At 40.4% G+C, this 15193-nt stretch overlaps 1 protein-coding gene across 2 annotated transcripts in view; it reads left to right on the plus strand.

Annotated features, from left to right (window-relative positions):
• LOC128700226 (beta-mannosidase) overlaps nt 1-15193 on the plus strand; it is a gene marked incomplete at its 3' end in the record, with an annotated part of 173911 nt that overhangs the window by 47896 nt on the left and 110822 nt on the right. For both annotated transcript variants that reach the window (XM_070100816.1, XM_070100817.1), the window contains 3 exon segments: nt 5651-5780; nt 8032-8178; nt 9464-9635. In XM_070100816.1, coding sequence (XP_069956917.1) covers nt 5651-5780; nt 8032-8178; nt 9464-9635 — 449 coding nt within the window.

Consider the following 15193-nt stretch of genomic DNA (forward strand, 5'->3'; position numbering starts at 1 on the left):
AAAATTGGCACCTACTGTAAATTCTCTCTCGGTGGAGCAACAACATAAAGTTCGCCTTTTATGGAAACCTAATAACGGTAAGTTTTTATTTCAGTCTCATTTTGGCTCTGTTTGAGGGACAGAATTTACATGTTGGACAAAGCAGAAGAAAAAGGTCGTATGAATATTTTATAACAGTTATTAGAGAAACCACAGTCCGCGAGGCTGCAGAGTTTCAGCACAAACATTACAGAAACTAAAATCAAAGCATATTGAAACCTGTAGATGAGTGGTTCAGAGAACCGACAAGTTGATAAATTAGAGACATGTCGGTTCTCTGAACCATTCATCTACATTCCTGTCAGACACAGCAACATCTTGAGATCTTAATACAGGGAATTCTTCACTTGCCTAACCTTTAGGCATGACCTACTTCCACATTTGGATTTGTCAAATGTGATACTGCTGCACCTCACCTGCCTACAGCATATGCTGTATTCTTTTCAAGAGTGATGGACTGATTACATCGACTCAAGGCTGAGGGACTGATTACCTCAAACTTCTCCTGTTCTTCACCATTCTCCTTTCTATGGACTTAAGAAATCGTAATGACACGATTGCAAATAAACCATACCCCCGGCCGGGATTGAACCCGCGGTCATAGAGTCTCAAAACTTAAGTCATGTTGACGGCAGTGAAGGGACTTGAGCTAGAGTTCGTCACGGCCACGCTAGCTGGAGATTCGTCTGTAAAAACTTGCATTTGTGGTCACAGAGGTGCCTGTGCTAACTTTCCTATGGTGTAGAAATATACCTAGTTGGATGAATCTTATTGTGGCTAGCTGGTCTAGTGGCTAGCGCGACGGGCTGGAGTTTTGAGACTCTATGACCGCGGGTTCAATCCCGGCCGGGGGTATGGTTTCCTTTCTATGGACTGTTGAAGCCACTCTGTGGCGAAACGTTTCCTCATTAAAGATTCCAAAGTGTTGTACATGTGTCTAATTTATCATCTTGATACCTGTCTTTAAGTTCTCTGGAGATTTGTGCACTGCTATAATGCATTCTATGTCTCATATGTCTTTATTATTTTTTCAGTGGTGATATATACCATGAATCATCCACTCTTCTAGCAGCCATTGAAAAGTTACAGTTCATTGGATGCCGATGGACTCAGTAAGAAACTCCAGGGAAGAATGGAAAAATAAGTGTTTATCAGAGTACAGATTCAGCTAAATCTAGTTTTCAACAATTGAGACAAAACTTCAATCGAAAGTTTCGTGAATGTCCTGCAGATACAGTTGAGTCTGTATTCCTCTTAGTGGGGTCGACAAACAACGTAACAGTATGGAAGCAGGAAGTTGGAGACAGCACTTCAGGTCTTGACTGGGAATGTCATATCTTGATGAACCTGTTGCCAGTTTGGAAGATTTTCAAATCAGGCATCAAAACATCAACTGCCACATTGAATCACTTTCATATAATTGTAAAACTTGAGCAAATTGGCACCCTCAAAGCCCGAAATAAATTGAAAAATGCTTCCAGTTAAGAAACATCAACATTTGAAGACGAACGGCAGAGATATTCTTTAACTGGAGATAATTTATTTAATAAAATTATCTAATTGAAATTTCACATACCTTATGGTGAGTGACAGGCATTGTACTAAAGCCTGTAGCTCGATTGCTAACACACTCGGCTCACACACTGAGGTCCGTGGAACGATCCCCAGAACGGGAGGAAACATTAAGGCGTGTTTCCTAAAGACACTTGCTGCCCATGTTTGCCTAGCAGTAAATAGATACCTGGACGTTAGCCAACTGGTGTGGGTCGCATCCTGAAGGCAAAATTACCTTAATTTGTCAGAAATGATCTACATAACAAGGGGTTTCTATATGACTCACGAAATCGTAATGACACGATTGCAAACAAACCATACCACGGGCGGGGTTTGTCACAGCCACGCTAGCGGGAGATTCCTTTGTAAAACTTGCATTTGTGGTCACAGTGGTGACTATGATAACCTTCCTATGGTGTAGAAATATACCTAGTTGGATGAATCTTATTGTAGCTAGCTGGTCCAGTGGCTATTGCGGTGGGCTGGAGTTTTGTGACTCTCTGATCGCAGGTTCTAACTCCACCTGTGGTATGGCTTGTTGGCTTTCTGTATAGTATGTCACTGATGTCAGCTATGGTGAAAGTTGTATCATATACTTGTAGAAATAATGATTTAATTATTATTATTATTATTATCACTACTACTACTACTACTAATGGCAAAAGTTTGAAGCCGATAACAAAAGACATTCTCAAGTAATTGATATGATTACAAAGATTTCTAATTTATTTCAGTTATTAAAGGTTATTTCCGTTATTAAGACTAACACTCGAGCCAGCAATGTCTGCAGCCTTTCATAACGCCCTTAGAAGTATAACACGTGGAATGCAGTGTCAGCTTCCCCACACACTCCACAAAGTCCATCCACCACAATTTTCCGATACAGCAACAACGCTCCAGCTGGGAGAGTACCATGCAAAAACTTACACATAACTCCACATACCTTCGGAGGGAAGCGCAATACGACAACAACTTTTCCCCTCAAATGTGCGCTGATCGCACAGCGGGTATAACACCATCACTGGAGCATTTATATCCCTTGTTAAAACGTTATAAAAAAAACCTGATCTTAATCTTTCCGAGCTCCCAACCACCCAGTCATCATCCTTAACAACCGCAAATTCTTTCTAAGTTCTATCTCCCTGAAAATTTTATTTAACACACTATATACTCTATCAGACACCCTTCCCTGAAGGGCTGGGCATGCATCACAACACTCTTTACATACACACAACATACGCTTACCCTTCTCACAGGCAATATCACCGCTTCACTTTTCAACCATTCACACTTGGACGACCACAAAAACTGGAAAAACGTACTTTGGATCCTACGCACCGCAACAATAGTTCAAGGGTAAACATTAGCCACAAAACAAGCCCTACTATACAGAAGAGCATTCACGGTAATGACCCTTTGTAAAATTAAGCGATAAGGCTGGACTCCATGCGGCTGATAAGAAATGTTACGCTGTATCCTTTAGGAATTTGCTACCCACCTGTTCATCACCATACCAAAAATCCTGTCCATCACCAGCCTATAGAGACAATGGATAACCCTGCTTTAAGCTTCTACTCAAGGGTACAGTCCCCATAGCTTACCAATAACTTCTACTCTAGCCATAGCTCCACCATACAATGTATCTACCTGGTATAAACCTTGGTAATAAATACCGACAAGTTGGTTTAGAAAGACACGTAAGCAAACACTATGACATATTTATTAGAAAACGTTTCGGTCCTGGGACCTTGATCAAGGTCCCAGGACCGAAACGTTTTCTAATAAATATGTCATAGTGTTTGCTTACATGTCTTTCTAAACCAATGTATCTACCTACCTCAATATCCTCTCCAAACCCGTTTGTAAGTAAGATACTATGCATAGTGTCCTTCTCCACGGAATCATATACATCCTTCCAATCAAGGGAGAATAATGTACCCTTCATACCTTGCTCCTGCATTGCTCTCACAAAATCATCAATAATAAAATGACCAGCTAACACGGATCTTCCTGGAATACCATACTGACCCGGTGTGACAACACGACCTACAACACACAAATGCGAAATAGAACGATAATGTCAGATTCCTACCTTCTTGTTACCCGTTAGGACGAGCACAACAACAGGACCCAACCTACCCTCCTCTCTCATCGTATTCATGAGGCGTACCAAAAAACCTTCAGCAACTCCTAGTTCCACTAATATCCCATTAAACCACTGGGATTTGTCATTTCCGACATTGCTCTACCTAGCTCTACATTGCTCTACCAGACATTGCTCTACCAGAGCTCTCCCTAACGCTATCCACTCCGTTCCATTAAGATTAAACGAAATTCCCTTACAGATATCGTACACAGCCTTCCTCTTCACTACCCTGTTCTTCCCCTACTTTGCATTCCACCTGTCCACATAAAAAACATTGCGTCAGCGGTTTGCAGTACTTGCCCTTCCCTGAAGCCTTCCACAGTACAGTGCACCTTAGACATGGAATAGTAGTCGCCTGCCTCCTTTGTTGGTGTGCGAGTAACGCACGCAGATTTGTCTCCCCATAACATCACCTCCACCGCCGCGTGAACACGCACTGGTTCACACCACTAATTGTGCAAACCCTGATTAAAACTTTCAAACCTTCTATTTCATCCATACGGTACACCCCCTTAGATACCCCTTCCCTATGACACTGACGCAATCGATTCTCATAATTATTCAGTAACCCACAGCTTACAGTATTCAGCTTTCTACCTTCTCCTATATAAAACTTACGAATCGTTGGATTCTTCACCTTGTCCCACCAACACCTCATCACTTCCCTGATATTTGTGTACCGCACACCATCCCTCAAAACTCACTACCTCTTCTTCATCCCCTAAAACCTTAGTATTCAATTTCCAGTATCCTTGGTGCCGCACCGCCAATAAATCCCACCCTACCTCCGTTAGAATTGCTTCATCTGAAAAAGCAGCTGTCCAATTTTGCCCCATAATCCTTCTCCACATATGTGCGGGCTGGTACCCCCTCTGACACGCAACACACATTTTTCAAGTACACATCACGTAACAACTCGCTTAAAACCAGGAAATAATGCCCCGCCTCTCCTGGGGTTACATCCATCTGAGCCGCACAATTCCAGTCACTCCCTATTAAGGCTAACGCCGGCAATGATCTAATAAAAATACTAAATCCTCCCTAACAAAATTATTTTTAACCCTTCAATTGCCATCCACTGATGTATACACATATGAGTGACAGGGGAATCCTGCCACGCTTCATCCACACGTATAATGCGACCATCCCCACCATTCTCACCATGAGGGCAGGACTTCCCCACCAAGACCCCCACAACACCTTTTAAACGTAGAGCAGGCAACACATGTGCCTCATAAAATGGGATCACCAGATCCCATAAATCTTTAAGGTTATGTTTTTCAAAAACACTAAACCAGCCCTATAACAGCATCAATAATTCTACATCACTAATTCTACGAGACAAAGTAACTGATAACCTCCTTTCCTTCAGTATTCTATTTTTGCCCTTATAAAGATTTCCAAATGTTACAAATGCATCATTGTTTTAACAGCTCTTTATTTCCTTATGGTTAGTTATGGAATTTGGAAAACTTTTCTTTTATTAATTTGTGTACTAAACAGACATCTTAATTCATCTAATAGAAAAATTACATTTATCAAATGTTTGTCATAAGATGTCAGAATAATTTTTGTTAAACTCATTAATCCGATAAAGGTTGTGGTTGGAATGTTAAAGAATAAACTGAAGGTATCAGCTGAAATGTTGCAGAATGAATGGATGAGAATAAATTTATATTTTAACAATAATTCAAAGCGTATTTGAACAAGGTTGGAGTGTCGGTCTGCAGGAATAAAGTACTGAAGTATCCACCAATATTGCAATGTCTAACATTCTGTGTTAGTTGCTTCACTCTGCATAGTTTATTTGATTTAAAAGAAATGTTTCCCTATCAATGGATATATTTTCTTTATGAAGCAAGTATTATTATTTTAAATCATGATAGTATATTTCTTTTGTGTGTCATACAGGAAAGAGTGGCACTTGACTGGCTGGAATACACTACTGGTGAGTGACGTATTCTTCTCAGCAGTGCCTGGCACATCACTTCCCAGTGTGCCAGATCATGATCTGAAGCCAAGCTGGATAGTTACTGTGAAGGTAATTGATATAATTTAGTACTATGGTAAGATTCGTAGATCTTTATATGGAAATTAGAACAATTCTGTGTATTTATCATTATTTCTGTCGTAGTTTCAATTTACTGATTAGTTTTTATGTGAAATGGATTTTCATTTTGTAGCAAAACGTTACTCTTCGTTTTAATTCGAACAACACATTGCATATCGCAGTCAGGAGTCACATGCGCAGTCAGGAGTCACATGCGCAGTCAGGAGTCACATGCGCAGTCAGGAGTCACATGAAGAAAATATTCCTAGTGATAATTATGAAAAAATAGAAACGAAGAACTTCCACCACACGACCCACAGACATTATCACAAGTAGTAAAGTGGTACATCTGTCATTCCGCAAACTTGTCTTTGGAAATTTTGGACGCCAGCAACGGCGTGTCTGAAGCTCAGACCGAGGTAATGCGTAAATGCTTCTCGATGGTGAGATTTTTAAGGTTCTGAAACACTCGTCTGACAGTTTTATTAGTGAAACTGATTTCCTTGAAAAAGAAGAATGTCATTGTTCATCTTCTTATATTGGGTTATCTTAGGCTAAATCTATTTAATGTTCATAGTAAACCTTAAGTAAATACTTACATAAGTAAATACTGACGTACGTGAATACTTAACATTAAAGATTCGTAAATCTTCCTTAAGAAAAAAATCGATTCAATTTGGCTTGTGCTGGTCCAGATTTCCTGTTATATTTAATAGCAGAAATGGGCAAAATTGAAATACTAATTTGCATGCTGTAATATCCGAGTGTCTTATCAATACCTTCACATTTCAATAGTGAAAGTTTAATGATTCACTTTCTGACTGACTTCAAACTTACTGTGCTGGTGTGTTTTAGAATATTGGTCCCTATGAGCAAAGCTTCAACTAAGGATACAGATACAACCAGAAACCAAACTATCAATTTCCTGTTAATACTAAGTCTAACAAACTGCTGTTATTGCTATCTACATCATATCCTGTAAAGTTATATCGATAATTATCTTGATGAGATTAAGACACATGTGCAACATCTGGGTATCTTTATTGTAGACGTTTCGCCATCCAGTGGCTTTATCAATACAAATTCTAGGACATAACTTGAAGACAGTAGAACTATGTACAGAAGATGAGGTAATCAGTCCCTCAACCTAGGAGTAGGTGCGAAGAGCACCATAGTCGTGGAGATTCTGAAGCAGAAGAAAGGATCCTGGCGCTTATATAGTAACGTCAGGTGTAGCAGACGAGGGCATATTCACTGGTAGGCGGGATTCCCCAGTGGAAGTAGGTCCTTCCCAAAGAGATGGGTTAGTTGTAGTAGTAGTTGTCGTAGTCGTGAAGGTTATGTACATGTCCTCAGAATTAAGATTATCTTATTTTAGTTTTTGTGGTACTACAAAATACGCCAAAAAAAATTGGACATAAAAGAAAACAAATCGCATATTATTTTTGTTTTTAAACTAATGTTTAAAGTTGCAGTACAATAAGTATATAATTAACTCTTCTAATTTCAAGGCAAAATCTCCTCAAAATAATTTTCATATATTTAAAATCTATTTCTAACTAAAATTTCAGCACTGGTCTTAAAATTGAATGACGACTGTGTGTACATTAGGGCGAAAATTATTCCATTGTTTCTCTCCTTGGAAATTGCATTTTAAATATTTCTTAGTCCTATCACTCTTCCAAAACATCTCATTTTACACTGATTACTAATGTTTTGTCAGCCATGAATGCAGTTTGGGTGGTATAGGTCAATAATGTGTTAATCATAACTCCAAATAACTCCTAAACTAAATCATGTATTAAAATAAGTGACACTGCAAATTTGCAAACAATCCTATTACGTAGCTATTTTGTTTGTCACATACACATTTGTAGGCTGCCATTACTTTATTATTTTGCCTTGTCTCTTTCAACGTACATACTACGTCCTCGACCACAGTCTCATCCACTTTAGTTCTCTCATAACACACGTTCTTTGATCTAGTTTAAAAACCACCTGAACACTGGCTAAATGTTTCCAGATTCTCTCTCTCTCTCTCTCTCTCTCTCTCTCTCTCTCTCTCTCTCTCTCTCTCTCTCTCTCTCTCTCTCTCCACTTCTCTTACCTCCAGCAGAATAGAAACTTATTATAACCCCTTTTTCATATCCCTCATTCATTGTAATCCATATAATTCTTGAATTTACATGCACAATATTTTATTAATATTGCCGATTTAATCAACATCAGTTTTGGCCGCCAGGTGTGGTGTGATGCCGCTGTTGAGTCTGGTTATATAGCTGGCAACGTCAGCATCACCCTGGCAAACATCTACACCCAACACCAGTTTATCAATGTTACAGTGAAAGATTATGAAGCCCAGATGACCTTCACCTTCACCACTGATGAGGCGAGTAAATTTTGCGTTATTATCTCATGATTAGATATAATTTCCACAATTAACATGCTATTCTCTCTGTTTATTTTCAGTATAAATATATTAAATTACTTTAAATTGAAATAAAATTAGAATTTCACAATATTGTGATAATCTAAATCTAAAATCTAACCGGTACTCTTACAGCTACGTACTAGTATACGACATTACCCACTCAACCACAAAGTGTACAAAATTCTTTCTCAGTGGAAAATTCTACCTTAAGACTCAGCGTATTTATTTCCAGTCACGAAACAATCATGAGTTCTTATTAAGAGTCTTTGACCTGACAACATCCAGAAGACAAACTCTAGCTATTGTGCCCACCAAGTCACTACCAATATATTGAAAAATTTGCAGACGGAATATAAAAATTATTAATTGAACGACATAAGAACCTCTGCTCAGTCAATCCTGTGATTACCAGCCCATCTAACTAGTTTTCTTAACAGAAGGGTAAAAGAATTCTCCAGCGAGAGACTGCTTCTTACTGGACCGGCTAGTGAAAGCCACAACTGGAACCCATTCACGAGATTTTAAAAAGTACCTATAGCCATCAGCTTGTGTTAGGGGCCAGTAATGTCAGAAATGCTGGGCCATTGATCTTCATGTCACTCACTTCTTAAGAATTGTTTATATTAGTTCACAGTGAATTCCAGAGTACATTGATAATCAACTGATTTGCGCAAGAGCTGGAGCTGCCCACTAGCTGTTGGTAATATCCAAAAATTTTCACAAAAACTGGTGATTGTGTCGCTGTTACGGCTTTTACTAACCTGTAAAGTGAACGGCAGTGTACAACGGCAGTGTACAACTGCAGTGTACATCTGCAGTGTACAACTGCAGTGTACAACTGCAGTGTACATCTGCAGTGTACAACTGCAGTGTACAACTGCAGTGTACAACTGCAGTGTACATCTGCAGTGTACAACTGCATTGTACAACTGCAGTGTACAACGGCAGTGTACAACGGCAGTGTACAACGGCAGTGTACAACGGCAGTGTACAACACAGATGGAGATTAATGATATAAAATACTGACATGATGGAAAAATAGTCACAAATTCAGTATAATGCGATCCTTTATTGACATTTCGCCCACGCAGTGGGCTTCATCAAGTCACTTGATAAAGCCCATTGTGTGGGCGAAACGTAGCCAAAAAATTATCGCCTAATACTGCCTTTGTCTACGTTTAGTACAACACATCAAAATTTTTATTGATATGCAAACAATGACATTATACTTGTGGTCTTACAGGGTCAGGTAGAGATGTGGTGGCCCAACGGCTATGGTTCTCAGCCACTGTATGATATAACCGTCCTGTGGACTGATGAAAATCAATCCGAAACTTCCAGCAAGAGTATTCGTGTTGGATTCCGCACAGTCGAGCTAAACCAGGATTTTGTTGATTCCAGTGATGAGACAAAAGGTACGTTATATTAATGATCAGGACTCACAAGACGTTCTAAACTCGTAATGGGTGACAGTGGTTTCTTTAGCTATTGTTTAGTTAAGGTTAAATTATATTCAACATTCGAAGTATTTGATATATGAAAGCCCTTCAGACGGCAAATGTGAACAGGCGCAAACAGGGTTAAATAAGGACATAAAAACTTATTTAATCATATTTTAACCACTGTGAGAACAGACTTATTTGAGTTTGCGTGGAGTGAGCTCAAGCTATTAGCAAAGTCTTTTAATTTTTGATGGACTATCATAAATAAGCACTATCGAATTTACATTTGAATACTTATTGTTAATGGGCTTCAGATGTATCGTCTTAATCTTTCCTCTTCTTTACTGTTAGTTTACAGCAGTGTTTCGAAACTCGTGTATGACTCCGTTGTTTGATTACCTGTCATTTGCATTTTCTCTGTCTAGGTCCTCCCTTAGGAAAATATCTGTCCTCGCCTTCGTTTTCAATATCCGTGAGGGTTTTATATGCCATGATAATGTCCTCTCATGTACTTCGTTTGTGCAGGTATATAAACTGTATCTTATACAAATCTGTCATGGTAACCCGCGTGACTCACAGCTCCGACAACAGTGTCAGAGAAGTGCTTGAAACTCTAATAAGCTTTGTGTTAGAATAAGTGGAATTCTTTGCTGACTCTGTGTACTTAAGAACTCATCGTGAATGAGTTAAAAATGACTGCAAAGATTAGTTATTTAGATTTATGAGGACCATCATTTTGCTTGATTGTGAAGCATATGCACGACTCACGAAATCGTAATGACACGACTGCAAACAAACCATACCACGGGCGGAAGTTGAACCCGCGGTCAGAGTCTCAAAACTCCAGACCGTCGCGTGAGTTTTGAGACTCTCTGACCGCGGGTTCAAATCCCACCCATGGTATGGTTTGTAAGCATATGCACCTCATGACAGCCAACCATTCCTAACCAGTTCACTGAGGGGCTAACAGAGAAGTAACCAGGAAAATAGTTAGGGTTTTGCTGTCACCTGCCCGTGATTATCCATTCAGCCCGGGAGGGTAGACCTTTATATGTAAGCTGGATCAGCTGTGAAATCCTCTGATTCTCGTGTGCTGGAACGGTCTCTGTAATGAGTTGAAAATATTTTGAGGTGTGTGTGTGTGGTTGTACTATATATTGAACCAAGGTACCGCTTATTTATGAGAAAAATAGAAGACTGTTTAATGGAAAGAAAAAAACAAAAAAATAATGAAAGATATCCTCATTTTGTAACAAATAATTATGAAATATAGTGAAATTCTTAAGTATTTTTTGTATTTAGTTAGAATTTTTATGGTAAGCGAGTTATTGAGGACTGAAGTTCACTTCTCTGTGTTCTAATTATTTTGATCTTATTAGGTATCCCTGAAGGTACATTTAAGTTCTTACAAGAATTGTATTTCTTTCGTTTTTCTACTTCCTTAAACTTTCCGTTTTTCTTTCGTTTATGACTCGAAAATGTTTCATTCACTTGGCTTCAAATTTATAATGTTTTTGTACGGTAATGAGGACCAAATTCTCGAAACAATTGGCATGTGCACGTGAGTTTACCTGGAGTTTACCTGGAGAGAGTTCCGGGGGTCAACGCCCCCGCGGCCCGGTCTGTGACCAGGCCTCCTGGTGGATCAGAGCCTGATCAACCAGGCTGTTGCTGCTGGCTGAGCAAAGCTTTTAAGCCAATTCCTAACTTCCACAAATAATTCCAATAATTTCTTAATTTAATGTTGGCGAAAAGTGAAATTCAGATATGAATTTACAGATCTGACATTTTTATGCGTAAAAAAATGTGAAAATTTAATTCTAATTAAATCATGTCAATTAAATTGGGTGAAAGTAAATTTGTCACTTTCGTAAAATAAAAAAAAATTGAATTAACAAAACTCTGGAATGACTCTTCTGAGTTACTTCAATTTTTCACCATTGTTGTGGTCTCCTGAACACAATCTTCACACTGTTGTGGTCTCCTGAACACAATCTTCACACTGTTGTGGTCTCCTGAACACAATCTTCACACTGTTGTGGTCTCCTGAACACAATCTTCACACTGTTGTGGTCTCCTGAACACAATCTTCACACTGTTGTGGTCTCCTGAACACAATCTTCACACTGTTGTGGTCTCCTGAACACAATCTTCACACTGTTGTGGTCTCCTGAACACAATCTTCACACTGTTGTGGTCTCCTGAACACAATCTTCACACTGTTGTGGTCTCCTGAACACAATCTTCACACTGTTGTGGTCTCCTGAACACAATCTTCACACTGTTGTGGTCTCCTGAACACAATCTTCACACTGTTGTGGTCTCCTGAACACAATCTTCACACTGTTGTGGTCTCCTGAACACAATCTTCACACTGTTGTGGTCTCCTGAACACAATCTTCACACTGTTGTGGTCTCCTGAACACAATCTTCACACTGTTGTGGTCTCCTGAACACAATCTTCACACTGTTGTGGTCTCCTGAACACAATCTTCACACTGTTGTGGTCTCCTGAACACAATCTTCACACTGTTGTGGTCTCCTGAACACAATCTTCACACTGTTGTGGTCTCCTGAACACAATCTTCACACTGTTGTGGTCTCCTGAACACAATCTTCACACTGTTGTGGTCTCCTGAACACAATCTTCACGCTGTTGTGGTCTCCTGAACACAATCTTCACACTGTTGTGGTCTCCTGAACACAATCTTCACACTGTTGTGGTCTCCTGAACACAATCTTCACACTGTTGTGGTCTCCTGAACACAATCTTCACACTGTTGTGGTCTCCTGAACACAATCTTCACACTGTTGTGGTCTCCTGAACACAATCTTCACACTGTTGTGGTCTCCTGAACACAATCTTCACACTGTTGTGGTCTCCTGAACACAATCTTCACACTGTTGTGGTCTCCTGAACACAATCTTCACACTGTTGTGGTCTCCTGAACACAATCTTCACACTGTTGTGGTCTCCTGAACACAATCTTCACACTGTTGTGGTCTCCTGAACACAATCTTCACACTGTTGTGGTCTCCTGAACACAATCTTCACACTGTTGTGGTCTCCTGAACACAATCTTCACACTGTTGTGGTCTCCTGAACACAATCTTCACACTGTTGTGGTCTCCTGAACACAATCTTCACACTGTTGTGGTCTCCTGAACACAATCTTCACACTGTTGTGGTCTCCTGAACACAATCTTCACGCTGTTGTGGTCTCCTGAACACAATCTTCACACTGTTGTGGTCTCCTGAACACAATCTTCACGCTGTTGTGGTCTCCTGAACACAATCTTCACGCTGTTGTGGTCTCCTGAACACAATCTTCACACTGTTGTGGTCTCCTGAACACAATCTTCACACTGTTGTGGTCTCATGAACACAATCTTCACACTGTTGTGGTTTCTTGAACACAATCTTCACACTGTTGTGGTCTGAACACAATCTTCACACTGTTGTGGTCTCCTGAACACAATCTTCACGCTGTTGTGGTCTCCTGAACACAATCTTCACACTGTTGTGGTCTCCTGAACACAATCTTCACACTGTTGTGGTCTCTTGAACACAATCTTCACACTGTTGTGGTCTCCTGAACACAATCTTCACACTGTTGTGGTCTCCTGAACACAATCTTCACGCTGTTGTGGTCTCCTGAACACAATCTTCACGCTGTTGTGGTCTCCTGAACACAATCTTCACACTGTTGTGGTCTCCTGAACACAATCTTCACACTGTTGTGGTCTCTTGAACACAATCTTCACACTGTTGTGGTCTCCTGAACACAATCTTCACACTGTTGTGGTCTCCTTAACACAATCTTCACACTGTTGTGGTCTCGAACACAATCTTCGCACTGTTGTGGTCTCCTGAACACAATCTTCACACTGTTGTGGTCTCGAACACAATCTTCACACTGTTGTGGTCTCTTGAACACAATCTTCACACTGTTGTGGTCTCCTGAACACAATCTTCACACTGTTGTGGTCTCCTGAACACAATCTTCGCACTGTTGTGGTCTCCTGAACACAATCTTCACACTGTTGTGGTCTGAACACAATCTTCACACTGTTGTGGTCTCCTGAACACAATCTTCACACTGTTGTGGTCTGAACACAATCTTCACACTGTTGTGGTCTGAACACAATCTTCACACTGTTGTGGTCTCCTGAACACAATCTTCACACTGTTGTGGTCTGAACACAATCTTCACACTGTTGTGGTCTGAACACAATCTTCACACTGTTGTGGTCTGAACACAATCTTCACACTGTTGTGGTCTCGTGAACACAATCTTCACACTATTGTGGTCTCGTGAACACAATCTTCACACTGTTGTGGTCTCCTGAGCACAATCTTCACACTGTTGTGGTCTGAACACAATTTTCACACTGTTGTGGTCTCCTGAACACAATCTTCACACTGTTGTGGTCTCCTGAACACAATCTTCACACTGTTGTGGTCTCCTGAACACAATCTTCACACTGTTGTGGTCTCCTGAACACAATCTTCACACTGTTGTGGTCTCCTGAGCACAATCTTCACACTGTTGTGGTCTCGTGAACACAATCTTCACACTATTGTGGTCTCGTGAACACAATCTTCACACTGTTGTGGTCTCCTGAGCACAATCTTCACACTGTTGTGGTCTGAACACAATCTTCGCACTGTTGTGGTCTCCTGAACACAATCTTCACACTGTTGTGGTCTGAACACAATCTTCACACTGTTGTGGGAAACACAATCTTCACACTGTTGTGGTCTCCTGAACACAATCTTCACACTGTTGTGGTCTGAACACAATTTTCACACTGTTGTGGTCTCCTGAACACAATCTTCACACTGTTGTGGTCTCCTGAACACAATCTTCACACTGTTGTGGTCTCCTGAACACAATCTTCACACTGTTGTGGTCTGAACACAATCTTCACACTGTTGTGGTCTCTTGAACACAATCTTCACACTGTTGTGGTCTCTTGAACACAATCTTCACACTGTTGTGGTCTCCTGAACACAATCTTCACACTGTTGTGGTCTGAACACAATCTTCACACTGTTGTGGTCTCCTGAACACAATCTTCACACTGTTGTGGTCTCCTGAACACAATCTTCACACTGTTGTGGTCTGAACACAATCTTCACACTGTTGTGGTCTCCTGAACACAATCTTCACACTGTTGTGGTCTCCTGAACACAATCTTCACACTGTTGTGGTCTCCTGAACACAATCTTCACACTGTTGTGGTCTCTTGAACACAATCTTCACGCTGTTGTGGTCTCTTGAACACAATCTTCACACTGTTGTTGTCTCCTGAACACAATCTTCACACTGTTGTGGTCTCCTGAACACAATCTTCACACTGTTGTGGTCTCCTGAGCACAATCTTCACGCTGTTGTGGTCTCCTGAACACAATCTTCACGCTGTTGTGGTCTCCTGAACACAATCTTCACACTGTTGTGGTCTGAACACAATCTTCACACTGTTGTGGTCTCCTGAACACAATCTTCACACTGTTGTGGTCTCCTGAA

Source organism: Cherax quadricarinatus, chromosome 74 (assembly GCF_038502225.1).
Source record: "Cherax quadricarinatus isolate ZL_2023a chromosome 74, ASM3850222v1, whole genome shotgun sequence".
In the NCBI taxonomy this organism is placed as follows: domain Eukaryota; kingdom Metazoa; phylum Arthropoda; class Malacostraca; order Decapoda; family Parastacidae; genus Cherax; species Cherax quadricarinatus.